The sequence below is a fragment of the Schistocerca piceifrons genome, chromosome 5 (assembly GCF_021461385.2).
Source record: "Schistocerca piceifrons isolate TAMUIC-IGC-003096 chromosome 5, iqSchPice1.1, whole genome shotgun sequence".
Classification (NCBI taxonomy): domain Eukaryota; kingdom Metazoa; phylum Arthropoda; class Insecta; order Orthoptera; family Acrididae; genus Schistocerca; species Schistocerca piceifrons.
The window spans coordinates 131,553,444-131,567,104 of NC_060142.1; the positions used below are offsets into that span (position 1 = coordinate 131,553,444).

Genomic DNA, 13,661 nt, shown 5'->3' on the forward strand with positions numbered 1-13,661 from the left:
TTATCGGATTTCTTTGAACCTCCCCATCGCACCCCCCTCAGATTTAGTTATAAGTTGGCACAGTGGATAGGCCTTGAAAAACTGAACACAGATCAATCGAGAAAACAGGAAGAAGTTGTGTGGAACTATGAAAAAAATTAGTAAAATATACAAACGGAGTAGTCCATGCGAAGATAGGCAACATCAAGGACACTGGGAGTCAAGGAGCGCCGTGGTCTCCTGGTTAGCGAGAGCAGCTACGGAACGAGAGGTCGTAGGTTCAAATTAAAATTTTCACTCGAGGGAATCGAGTGAAAATTTTAATTTTTTATTTTCAGTTTATGTGACAAACTCTTATGTTTTCATCACTTTTTTGGGAGTTATTATCACATCCAGAAGAAAACCTAAATCGGGCAAGGTAGAAGAATCTTTTTACCCATTCGCTAAGTGTACAAGTTAGGTGGGTCGACAACATATTCCTGTCATGTGACACACATGCCGTCACCCGTATTGTATAGAATATATGAGATGTGTTTTGCTGTGGAGGAATCGGTTGACCTATGACCTTGCGATCAAATGTTTTCGGTTCCCATTGGAGAGGCACGTCCTTTCGTCTACTAATCGCACGGTTTTGCGGTGCGGTCGCAAAACACAGACATTAAACTTATTACAGTGAACAGAGACGCCAATGAACGAACGGACAGATCATAACTTTGCGAAAATAAAGAAAGTAAAATTTTCAGCCGAGGGAAGACTTGAACCAAGGACCTCTCGTTCCGCAGCCACTCACGCTAACCACGGGACCACGGCGCTCCGGAGTTCATATAATCCTTGATGTTGCGTATCTAGCGCATGGACTACTCAGTTTGTATATTTTACAAATTTTTTTCATAGTTCCACACAACTTCTTCCTGTTTTCTCTATTAATCTGTGTTCGGTTTATCAAGCCCTATCCAATGTGCCAACTTATAACTAAATCTGAGGGGGGTGCGATGGGGAGGTTCCCTTGTCAGTGAGCTACGACGGCTGGTATAACAGTGTGGGGTGCTACACACTGCTCTGTATATTCCGATGCGCTGCACCATGTTACACTATTGCCAGATGCTCGCTTTCATTCATGTGCATCCAATCTGAATTTGTTAGATAAACTTTTGTCTTGAAACTGGATGAGGAATCGCATGCCGACCTCCAAGTACGGCATTTTTTCTACACACTGGATTTTATATGTAATGGCAATTATTTTTCTTTGTTTCAATTTGTGTTTCAATAAACTTAACATTTTTTCGAAGTTCTGTCCTTTTTATATCCTAATATTCATTCTGCTTCACCCTGTACAATAAAGCTGGTGGTGGAATTTACGAAAATCAACTTCCAACTTAATGATTTACCTTTGCTTAACATATTCTGTAAGTATTTGCTTGATTTAAATTCTAACTGATTGATCTCTGTTATCAGTAAAAACTGAATATAAGTTATACGGAATGGTCTATTCGAATTAGTCCGCGCTACCATCGCCTAAATAATTAACTATTCCTCCTGAATTACCCCGTATAACTGAGCGGAGACTTTTATCTGCATGAACCCGTCCTTCTGTCACTTAGAAGGACCCAGGAACTATAATATGATGGTGACAGAGTGCTAGACATCCCTTTTCAGACCTGCCGATGATACAAGTATAGCTATCACACCCAACAGACAAGAATTAACTGGTGAAATTGTAAACGATGTTTTTCGGAAAATCATTCCCTGCAAATGGGCTCTCATTAAACTTTGACAAGACACATTACATACAGTTCCACACGGTAAATGGAATGACACCATTAATAAACATAGACTTCGATCAGAAATCGGTAGCTAAGGTAGAATATTCAAAATTTCTAGATGTATGCATTGATGAGGGGTTGAACTGGGAAAAACACACTGAGGATCTGCTGAAACGTTTCAATTCAGCTACTTATGCTGTTAGGATTATTGCAAATTTTGGGGATATACATCTCAGTAAATTAGCTTACCACGGCTATTTTCATTCTCTGCTTTCGTATGGCATCATATTCTGGGGTAACTCATCATTGAGTAAAAGAGTGTTCATTGCACAAAAGCGTGTAATCAGAATAATTGGTGGAGCTTATCCAAGATCATCCTGCAGACACTTATTTAAAGAGCTAGAGATCTTCACTGCAGTCTCACAATATATATATATATATATATATATATATATATATATATATATATATATATATATATGTATATATGTTTATATATATATATATATATTCACTTATGAAATTTGTTATTAACAATCCGAACGATTTCAAAAGTAATAGCAGTGTACATGGCTACAACACAACGAGAAAGGATGATCTTCACTACTCAAGGTTAAATCTAACTTTGGCTCAGAAGGGGGTAAATTATGCTGCCACAAAAGTCTTTGGTCACTAACCTAATAGCATCAAAAGTGTAACAGATAGTCATATAGCATTTAAAAGGATATTAAAAGAATTTCTTAATGGCAACTCCTTCTACTCATAAGATGAATTTTTGGATATAGTAAGTGGGGAATTTCCCCAACCCCCACAAAAAGAAAGAAAAAAAAATTAAGTGTCATGTAATATCTTGTGTAATGTAATATCTTGTATAGACACCTTTTATTAGCCTGACACGTTCCACATCTTTACGAAGTGTCGTATTCATGATCTATGGAACAAGTACTAATCTAATCTAATCCTCTAGCGTCATAACAATATCGTTACTATGTTATAAGCGGTAGTTAATGGAATGTTGACAGATCCTAGATAATTTGATCAATGAGCAGCATCCTGTCTCAGCAGCACAGGGATGTAAGATGCAGAACTTTGTTTCTTCGTGTCAATAATACTTAAAACAATGGCTTATAATTTACAGCAAGCTAATTTACTCTGTTGTTTCTGTTTCAGAAACTCTGAGGAAATATCCGCCAGTCCCGATACTGAACAGAGTGTGTAATGCTGAGTACAAGATCCCTGACAGCGACGTAGTCCTGGACGAAGGAACCTCTATTATGATACCTGTGTACGGATTGCACCACGACCCAGAGTTCTATCCAGACCCCGAGCGCTTCGACCCCGAGAGGTTCTCTGAAGAGCAGAAGTCCCAGAGGCACTCCTACGTCTACCTGCCGTTCGGAGAGGGCCCACGCAACTGCATAGGTCAGTGTGCAACAGAATGCGATCTGTAGCCTGACTATAGTGCGCTGAATCCCGTCTCATTAACACCATCCACAAACCTGAGATACATGTCACCCAAGAGGTTCGCTCGTCGCTTGCGTCGGAGTATGTGTGAAAGGGAGAATGACGTCTTGCACCGACGGGACCACCGTTTGGCGTTTTCGTTCCCTTTTTGCGTTCACTTGACCTGTAGAAGTGCAAATATCCAAGGAGAATTGGAGGGGAGTGCGTTCAAGAGAGCCAAACACCTCTTGCTGATTAGAGGAGTTTCAGTGAATGTAGGTGCAAAGTAAAAACGGTTTACACAAGGAAATTGGATTATGTGTGCGACTACTGTATTCACTATACCAGCTTCTAGCTTTCTACGCAGTAGCTGCAGAACTCGCATATCAGACTCATCTATGAGTAGATCAAGATGGTCTCTGGCTATTTTTACAGACCCAGAATAGTCTGAGATAGTCTCGGCCACCTCTTATGCAGGTCCAGTTCTTGGTCAATGGTTAATTTGAGGTTTTACTTAATGATGTGCTTATTCTTCTCTTTTATGTAACCGGTAATTTGTATTTGGAATACTGACGAAGCGCTTCCAAGACGTTATTTCAGTTTTTTCTCCAGATTACAACAAAGATCCTAGTTTTACATCCTTACGGTGCCGCAGCAGACCCGGTAATTTCCTCCCAAGCCAGATTTCTTTCGACGCAAGTAGGCTTTCCATTTGCATTCTACAGTAAAATAATCCCCTCTTCTTATTCATAAATGTGTTTCTTTTCTCTTTTTGGATGTTATTCTGGTCTCCCCATTCCGTTTTTGCTGTACATACCCTTTGTGTCTGTCTCTATGACATAATTTTATCACCTATTCTTCATCACTTCACCACGCTGATGTCACTTATGAAGACAGGGCAGTCACGGACAGAGCTAAAAGTGTATGTATTTAGATCAACTGTCTTTCTCGGCCGGCCGGAGTGGCCGAGCGGTTCTAGGCGCTACAGTCTGGAACCGCGCGACCGCTACGGTCGCAGGCTCGAATCCTGCTTCGGGCATGGATGTGTGTGATGTCTTTAGGTTATTCAGGTTTAACTAGTTCTAAGTTCTAGAGGACTGATGACCTCTGATGTTGAGTTCCATAGTGTTCAGAGCCATTTGATTCATTTTTGTCTTTCTCGCATTCATTATATTTGTCCATATCAGGTCTGATGACGTATTACGCACATGGTGCTTCTCGTAGCCTTGAGTCAACGCTCTGCGTAATCACTCTAACTTTCTGTACAACCGTTTCGAAACTTTAAAAACTGAATACAGCATTTCTATAATGGACTACCTCTGACTGAAATTATTATTATTTCCTCTGGAAATTGAATCTCATACCGTTTCAGTAACCTGCGCTGAGGCAAACAAGTCATGAGATAGCGAAAGGCACATTATACAGGGTGGTCCCCATTGATAGTGACCGAGTCAAATATCTCAAGAAATAACATCAAACGAAAAAACTGCAAAGAACGAAACTCGTCTAGCTTGAAGGCGGAAACAAGATGGCGCTATAGTTGGCCCGCTAGTTGGCGCTGTCATAAGTCAAACCGATATCAACTGCGTTTTTAGAAATAGGAACACCAATTTTTATTACACATTCGTGTAGTACGTAAAGAAATATGAATGTTTTAGTTGGACCACTTTTTTCGCTTTGTGATAGATGGCGCTGTAATAGTCACAAACGTATAAGTACGTGGTATCACGTAACATTCCGCCAGCGAGAACGGTATTTGCTTCGTGATACATTACCTGTGTTAAAATGGACCGTTTACCAATTGCGGAAAAGGTCGGCATCGTGTTGATGTATGGCTATTGTGATCAAAATGCTCAACGGGCGGGTGATGTGTATGCTGCTCGGTATCCTGGACGACATCATCCAAGTGTCCGGATCGCTCGCCGGATAGTTACGTTATTTAAGGAAACAAGAAGTGTTCAGCCACATGTGAAACGTCAACCACAACCTGCAACAAATGATGATGCCCAAGTACATGTTTTAGCTGCTGTCGTGGCTAACCCGCACATCAGTAGCAGACAAATTGCGCGAGAAACGGGAATCCCAAAAACGTCAGTATTGAGAATACTATATCTATTGCACCCGTACCATATTTCTATGCACCATGAATTGCATGGCGACGGCTTTGAACGTCATGTACAGTTCTGCCACTGGACACAAGTGAAATAACGGGACGAAGACAGATTTTTTGCACTCGTTCTATTTAGCGACGAAGTGTCATTCACTAACAGCGGTAACGTAAACCGGCATAATATGCACTAATGGGCAACGGAAAATCTACGATGGCTGCGACAGGAGGAACATCAGCGCCCTTGGCGGGTTAATGCATGGTGCGGCATTATGGGAGGAAGGATATTTGGCCCCCATTTTATCGACGGCAATCTAGATGGTGCAATATATGCTGATTTCCTACGTAATGTTCTACCGATGTTACTGCAAGATGTTACACTGCATGACAATGGCGATGTACTTCCAACGTGATGGATGTCCGGCACATAGCTCTCGTGCTGTTGAAGCGGTATTGAATAGCATATTTCATGCCAGGTGGATTGGTCTCGAAGCACCATACCATGGCCAGCACGTTCACCGGATCTGACGTCCCCGGATTTCTTTCTGTGAGGAAAGTTGAAAGATATTTGCTATCGTGATCCACCGACAACGCCTGACAACATGCGTCAGCGCATTGTCAATACATGTGCGAACATTACGGAAGGCGAACTACTCGCTGTTGAGAGGAATGTCGTTACACGTATTGCCAAATGCATTGAGGTTGACGGACATCATTTTGAGCATTTATTGCATTAACGTTGTATTTACAGGTAATCACGCTGTAACAGCATGCGTTCTCAAAAATGATAAGTTCACAAAGGTACGTGTATCACATTGGAACAACCGAAATAAAATGTTCAAACGTACCTACGTTCTGTATTTTAATTTTAAAAAATCTACCTGTTACCAACTGTTCGTCTAAAATCGTGAGCCCTATATTTGTGACTATTACAGCGCCATCTATCACAAAGCGAAAAAAGGGTCCAACTAAAACATTCATATTTCTTTACGTACTACACGAATACGTTATAAAAAGTAGAGGTTTCTATTTTAAAAAAAACGCAGTTGATATCCGTGTGACGTATGGCAGCGCCATCTAGCGGGGCAACCATAGCGCCATCTGGTTTCCCCCTTCAAGCTAGACAAGTTTCGTTCTTTGTAGTTTTTTCGTTTGACGCTTATTTCGCGAGATATTTGGCCCGGTCAGCATCAATGGACCGCAGGTGTCGGTAGTATCGCCTACACAAGGTATAAAAGGGCAGTGCATTGGCGGAGTTTGTCATCTGTAGTCAGGTGATTCTCGTGAAAAGGTGTCCCACGTCATTATGGCCGCACAACGGAAGTTAACAATCTTTGAACGCGGAATGATAGTTGGAGCTAGAGGTATGGAACATTCGGTTTCAGAAATTGTTATGTAATTCAATGCGGTTTCAGAAATTGTTATGTAATTCAATATTCCGATATCCATAATATCAAGAGTATGCGAAGAACACCTAATTTCAGGCATTCTCCCTCACTACAGACAACGCGATGGCTGATGGACTTCACTTAACGATCCAGACCAGCGGCGTTTGCATAGAGTTGTCAGTGCTAATAGACAAGCAACACTGCGTGAAATAATTGCAGAAATCAATGTGGGACGTACGACGAACGTATCCGTTAGAACAGCGCTCCAATATTTGACGTTAATGGGCAATTGCAGCAGACGACTCACACGAGTGTGCAAACAGCACGACATCGCCCGCAGCACTTCTCCTGGGCGAGATCATACCGGTTGGACCATAGCCAAGTGGAAAACAGTGGCCTCGTCATATGAGTACCGATTCCACCTGATAAGAGCTGATGGTAGGGTTCGAGTGTGGCGCAGATCCCATGAAGCCATGGACCCAAGTTCTCACCAAGGCACTGTGCAAGCTGGTGGTGGCTCTTATAATTGTGTGAGCTGTGATCCTCTGGTCCAACGGAACCAATCATTGACTGGAGATGGTTATGTTCGGCTGCTTGGGGACTATTTGCAATCATTCATGGACTTCACTTTCCCGAATATGTCCCAGGGCCACAATGTTCAAGATTGATTCGAAGAACGTTCTGGACAGTTCGAGCGAATGATTTGACCACCCAGATCGCCCAGCATGAGTCCCATCGAACATTTATGGGACACAATCAACAGCTCAGTTCGTGCACAAAATCCTGCACTGCGAACATTTTCGCAATTATGGACTGTTATAAAGGCAGCATGGCTCAATATTTCTGCAGGGGACTACCAACGATTTGTTGAGTCCATGCCACATGGAGATGCTTCACTATACTGTCCAAAAGGAGGTCCGACACGATGTTAGGAGGTATCCCATGATTTCTGTCATCTCAGCGTATTTCATCTGTTTTAATCACTTACAAAGTGTAACGAAAATGAAAGTATAAAATGTTTGATAGTCGTTTTGGTAGATATGAGAGAGTCTGTTCTTTTTCATTTAGTGTTATCCATGTTAAAGTGAGAGAAAGTTGTCAACATGCTTGCGAATAATCTAGGCCCAGCGTTCACCTAGTCGGATGTGGGAAACAGCCTAAAGACTACATCCAGCCTTACCGATATACCAAGCCTCGTCATTAATCCATTGGGCGGATTCGATACAGGGCTGGTGCACCTCCACATCCCAGAAAAGGCGGTTTGGCACGCAGGGCTATCCAGGCATGTGTTCAGGGATGTTGAACGATTCAGTGTCAACAAGAGACACGAATCTCACAGAAGCTTAATCCGTATACTGTATAACAGTAAACAGTCAACGCGTTGCTTAATGCTTATGGCAGCTGAATTCAATTAAGCAAATTCAAAAGAAAGTCTCTACTTGAAGAAAGCAGCTAAAACCTCCTGAGTTACATTAAATAGCTACTGTTTACTTCCTATTTACAGCTTAATATTTTACTGATTACATTGACATTTAGAAAAAGATAGATTGCCTACATTTTTAAATACTTAGTCCTATAACAGCACATTACAACGTGGCACGAAACTTCACAATGAATACTGCTACTTGTCATGGAGCTAACAGAACTTTTCAGTCCAAGAAACTGGATCTTCAGGTAATATGTTTATTTTATTTATTTATTTATTTATTGTTCCTTGGGACCAAATTAAGGAGAAGTCTCCATGGTCATTGAACGAGTCAATACATGAAATTATAACACGATATTAGAAACAGATAAAATGAAATATAATAAAACATATTCAGGTGACAAGTCGTAAGTTTAAATAAGGAAAATCAACAATGTAACACTGGAATTTGCTTAATTTTTTAGCTCTTCCAGGAGCTCCTCGACAGAATAGAAAGAGTGAGCCATGAGGAAACTCTTCAGTTTAGACTTAAAAGAGTTTGGGCTACTGCTAAGATTTTCGAGTTCTTGTGGTAGCTTATTGAAAATGTATGCAGCAGAATACTGCACGCCTTTCTGCACAAGAGTCAAGGAAGTGCATTCCACATGCAGATTGGATTTCTGCCTAGTATTGACTGAGTGAAAGCTGCTAACTCTTGGGAATAGGCTAATATTGCTAACAACAAACGACATCAAGATAATATATACTGTGAGGGCAATGTCAGAATTCCCAGACTATTGAATAGAAAGACTGAGGCATGAGGTATGTTCCTAATGTTCTTTTGAACTGATTGAACTTGCTTTCTGTTAGATGGGAGCTTGTCGAATAGCACTGCAACAGAGTACATCACTCCACTGAACTGTAGACGAGGGGACAAAGAGTACGTGAATATTATTTTTGTGTCTTGCATTATAATTGTGTAGGTCGCAGTTCAGCTGAAACTGACTCGCTTCTACTGAAGAAAACACTTTAGTTATTTGAAATTCACCGCCCCAGAAGATAACTCCACATCACAGCAAGGCGTGAAACAGTGCAAGTCAACCCAACACTCTTGTTTGTAGTTCAGTACAACGAGAGGTGCTTCTATAGTCAAAACATGCTGACCTGAGCTCATTGGTTAGTTTATCTGTTGACTCCTTTTAACTTAGCAGCCAACTGGACTTTTACACAGGATGTTCGATTTAGAGCATGTCCATTAATGTCTACTTCTAGTGGTAGTAGGTTATTTTTGCTTGTTTGAAATCAAATAATATGTGTCTTTGTGAGATTAAGATGTACACTTTTATCTGTGGACCATTGGTAGATCTTTTCAGCTATCATTTGAGCTGAGTCTGGTGAGGCTGTGTTTCGACTGTCGACTAGTATACGTGTGTCAATTTACAGTTTTGAACAGACGTTTAAAGTAATTGGAAAGTCATTTATGTGGTATCCGAAGAGGAGTGGGCGGAGTACTGATCCTTGTGAGACCCTAGATGTTACGTTCTGAGACGTTTCATCCCTGTGACACAGTCTGTTAATATGAGTCGCTGCTTTTTATTATGCTGGTAAACCTATCGATGCCAGAGGGATGCTATTAATGGCGTAACACTTTAGTTTGCAAAGTAAAGTTTTGAGGTTGACTCAAAGACTTTGGCCAAGTTACAAAATACACCAACAGGATAACTTTCCTTGTTTGGTTCTTCCAGGCCTTCATTTCTGAGGTCTTATATTCCTTTCTCTATCTTTACAAAAATCAAAGTGAGAGGCCCTTCACAAGTTCTGTTCAGCTAAAAGTATCGATATCCTACTATAGATCATTTCCTGAAACACTTTTTATAGTATTGGAAGGAGTGAAATAGGTCTGTGATTGGAGATAGTTTGATTATCTCCAGTTTTATGGATGGTTGTTACATAAGGCATATAAGTCTACCAGGAAATATGTCCTGGGTCACTGATTGATTACAAAAATAGCTTAGCACCAATCCTATCAAGTCAACAGACGATTTTAATATTCTTCTAGAACCATCAACATAGCCAGAAGTATGATTACATTTTAGTGACCTGACGAATTTAGTAATCTCCTTAGGAGTTGTGTTTTTGAAACCAATGTTTGTCGCTGGTGCATGCAGTGTGTGCACAAGTAAATCTAATGCACCTTTATTTAGTTATTTATTAACGGGTGCTAGGTTTGCAGCCACTGTGAGGAGATATTCATTGAATGTGGAGACCAGTTACTTGAAAGTGCAATTACTTCTAACAGAGCTATTTTATAGGGTGACAGTTCCATTTAGGCCTTTGTTTTTGTTTGTTTCTTGCTCAATATTATTCCAATTAGTTTTGATTTATTCGTGTAGTATCTCATTTTTTGTAAATGGCGCATATGTTTCCTTTTGTTTTCATAACCGAGTGGAAGATTTTATTGAATGGAGTTTCAGTTTCTGACTGCAGCTTGTTCTCTGAATTAAGTAGAGCGCTCTCTACCTAGCACAAGATACTCTAAAACAATGAGCTATCCATCCACTATCCAAACTTCTGTTCAATTTTAGCTTGGTTTGTTTTTGGTGGGAATATGTTTAACAATATGTTTAAGAAAGAACGGCATTTTTCACATTCATGGTCTGCTTTACGTTTTCCAGTGTTCGTTGTGTAATTTATCTCTAAACAGAACGATGGAATCTTTTTGTAGTTGTGCGATATAATACTTTTCTCCTGTGATCTGTAGCTAACGGGTCAGCGTATTTTACTGTTAGCGATTGACCACCACGGTCAAATAAACCATTGACCATATGTTGTACAGCTAAATCGCTGCAAGTTGTTGGATCTAAATCAAATTGAACATGGCTGTATCACTATGACCTTCAGTCCTCCTGCGGAATTTTGCTGGGCATCAACAATTTAAGATACTCTCCGCTAGTACTATCTGACAGAAGACCGACAAATGGTTCAAATGGCTCTGAGCACTATGGGACTTAACTTCTGAGGTTATCAGTCCCCTAGAACTTAGAACTACTTAAACCTAACTAACCTAAGGACATCACACACATCCATGCCTGAGGCAGGATTCGAACCTGCGACCGAAGCGGTCGCGCGGTGCCAGACTGTAGCGCCTAGAACCGCTCGGCCACTCCATCCGGCAGAAGACCGACATTAAACCTCCACAAACAATGACTACTCCAAAACGAATCTTTCAGTCTGCAGCGGAAAGTGAAGTACTCCGATTCAAAACTTCCTGGTAGATTAAAGCCGTGGGTCGGATCGGGACTCGAACCCAGAACTTTGCCGTCGATAGGCACTGCTGTTACGAAGTGCGCTATCTAGGTACTACTCTCGACTATCCATCATAGTTTCTCTTCTGCCAGCACCATTCTCCTACTTCCTGGATAGTTCAGTCGGCAACAGCATTGCCCGTTAATGGCAAGGATCTGGGTTCAGGTCCCGATCCGATACACAGCGTTGATCTGCCAGGAAGTTGTATGACCACCGATTTTCGATAAAATCTGTGATTCTTTTCAAAAAGTTCCGGGAGTCATCCTTCTACATTAATATTTTATTATTGTTTCAGGTATGCGATTTGGACTGCTACAGACCAAAGTCGGCCTTACAAACATACTCTCAAACTACAGGGTAGAACCGTGCGAGAAGACCGTTCGCCATTTGTCCTTCGAACCCAGATCAGGCATCCTCAAGTCGAAAAGCGGTATCCAGCTGAGGCTTAGGAAGAGAAACAAAGTGTAGTGCTTGTTACGTATTACTGGATGTTTTATGAAAAGACAATACTTTAAAAACTATCATAATTGTACATCGTGTAATAAAGACAATTTATCTGGTTCAATGCTTATTTCTACATTGATAGTCGTAAAAACAAACAAATGCTGGAAATAATTTCCGTAACTTACATAACTCAATGGACAGATCCCACCTGCCATAACTTTCGCAGCATAATGTGCCTGTATGGCACTAGAAATAAGTAGTGTATTGATAATTTAAAATATATAGAAATTCAGCGGCCTTGTGCTTTGTAACAATACAACGAACAGACAATATGAGCTGCAACTATTTGTAATTATACCTAAACTTAAATAAAGTAAAACATTGCTGCCAGTTATTTTTGTACCATATTTGTAAGACCGTATGTTCAACAATGAAGAGGTTTAAATTTTATTCTTGTTTACACTTACTTACTTACTTACTTACTAGTCGGCACTACAGTCCTAGAAGGATCTTGGCCTCCTTTGTTACCAGACTCCGTTGATTTCTGTCCATTGCTTTCCTTCTCCAGTTCCTGATTGCCTTTTCCTTGAAGTCCTCTTCCGTATCTTCTAGCGACCTTTTCCTGTGGCTTCCTCTTCTGCTTCTTCCCGCGGGCTTCCTTATAACACTTTCTTAAAACTCCGAGCTGCTGGCATTGTCTGTATATGACGAGCTCATCTTATTGTCCTTTGCTTGATTTGTACTATAATACTCGCGTGGCCAAAAGTATCTGTAGATCTCCATTTGTTCTTAGTCTCCCCCTTTTTCCTCTCTCAACGTCCCAAATAACTTTCTCAAACTCTTCTTTCCTAATCTCACAAACCATCCTTCTTCCTTTGTAGTCATCACCCAGCATTCAGATCTTTACATTCCTATAGGTCTTAATATAATGAAATATGTTTTGGTTTTTGTATTCCCACTAACATTTCTGGACTTGAATATACTATGCAAGGAATAATAGCATCGTGTTGTACTTGCTATTCTTCCATGAATTTTCACTGTTGTCCAGTTATCTTCTGTTATTATCGAACCTAGATACTTTTCCTTATATAGACATTAATTAGCTTTCGGTTAGACAATGTAAGTCGCTAATAGTTAAAATTTTCGTACATGATAAATTATTAATACACATTACACTGATAACAAACGAATTATTATATTGTTGTGATTACTGGAATGTTTTAACATGACATGCTCATCTAGTTATTTAATGGTAATGAGTATAGTGCCAAGAAATGAAATGAAACCGCGAAAACTTTGGCAATGGGTTAGATGTATTAAATGTTTATCCAACACACACAAATTGTCTCACTTGTACCGTTTTAACCTCCTAATGCACGGAAGAGAAAGACCATGACAAAAACTTTGCTGAAAGCATAATCTATTCTGCATACAACTGTACAAAGCTGACAGCTTCAACCTGAATATTTTGATCTGTTCAATAAATTATTATCGCGTGTTTGTTGTGGTACCCGAGAAAAACATAAACAGAAGGATAGTGGTTTGAAATACAGGCGCCAAGTTGCAGTCAAACAGTGCTAATCCTCGCGAGCCATCACACAGGCAGTGTGTCCTATCCTCTGGCGACCAACATGGTTTTTTTTTTATTTTTTTCCAGAATCCGTGTACCATGTACTACCACGTAGTGGCACAACGTGAAATGCATTCGGCTGTCGGCTATAAAAAGGTATCGATGTGACAAGTGACACCAAAACAGCACTTCTAGATTGTCATTTGGTCCATAGCTGAAGCGAATAACATTTCTTTATGTCTGTGTAGGGTCTCTA

At 40.5% G+C, this 13,661-nt stretch overlaps 1 protein-coding gene across 1 annotated transcript in view; it reads left to right on the forward strand.

Annotated features, from left to right (window-relative positions):
- The window catches only part of LOC124798344 (cytochrome P450 6k1-like), a 61,616-nt gene extending 49,464 nt beyond the window's left edge, over positions 1–12,152 (forward strand). Inside the window, exons 7-8 of the mRNA XM_047261702.1 lie at positions 2,913–3,164; positions 11,687–12,152. Coding sequence (XP_047117658.1) covers positions 2,913–3,164; positions 11,687–11,859 — 425 coding nt within the window. The 3' untranslated portion in view covers positions 11,860–12,152. The remainder of the gene's footprint in view (positions 1–2,912; positions 3,165–11,686) is intronic.
- The last annotated feature ends 1,509 nt before the right edge of the window (positions 12,153–13,661 follow it).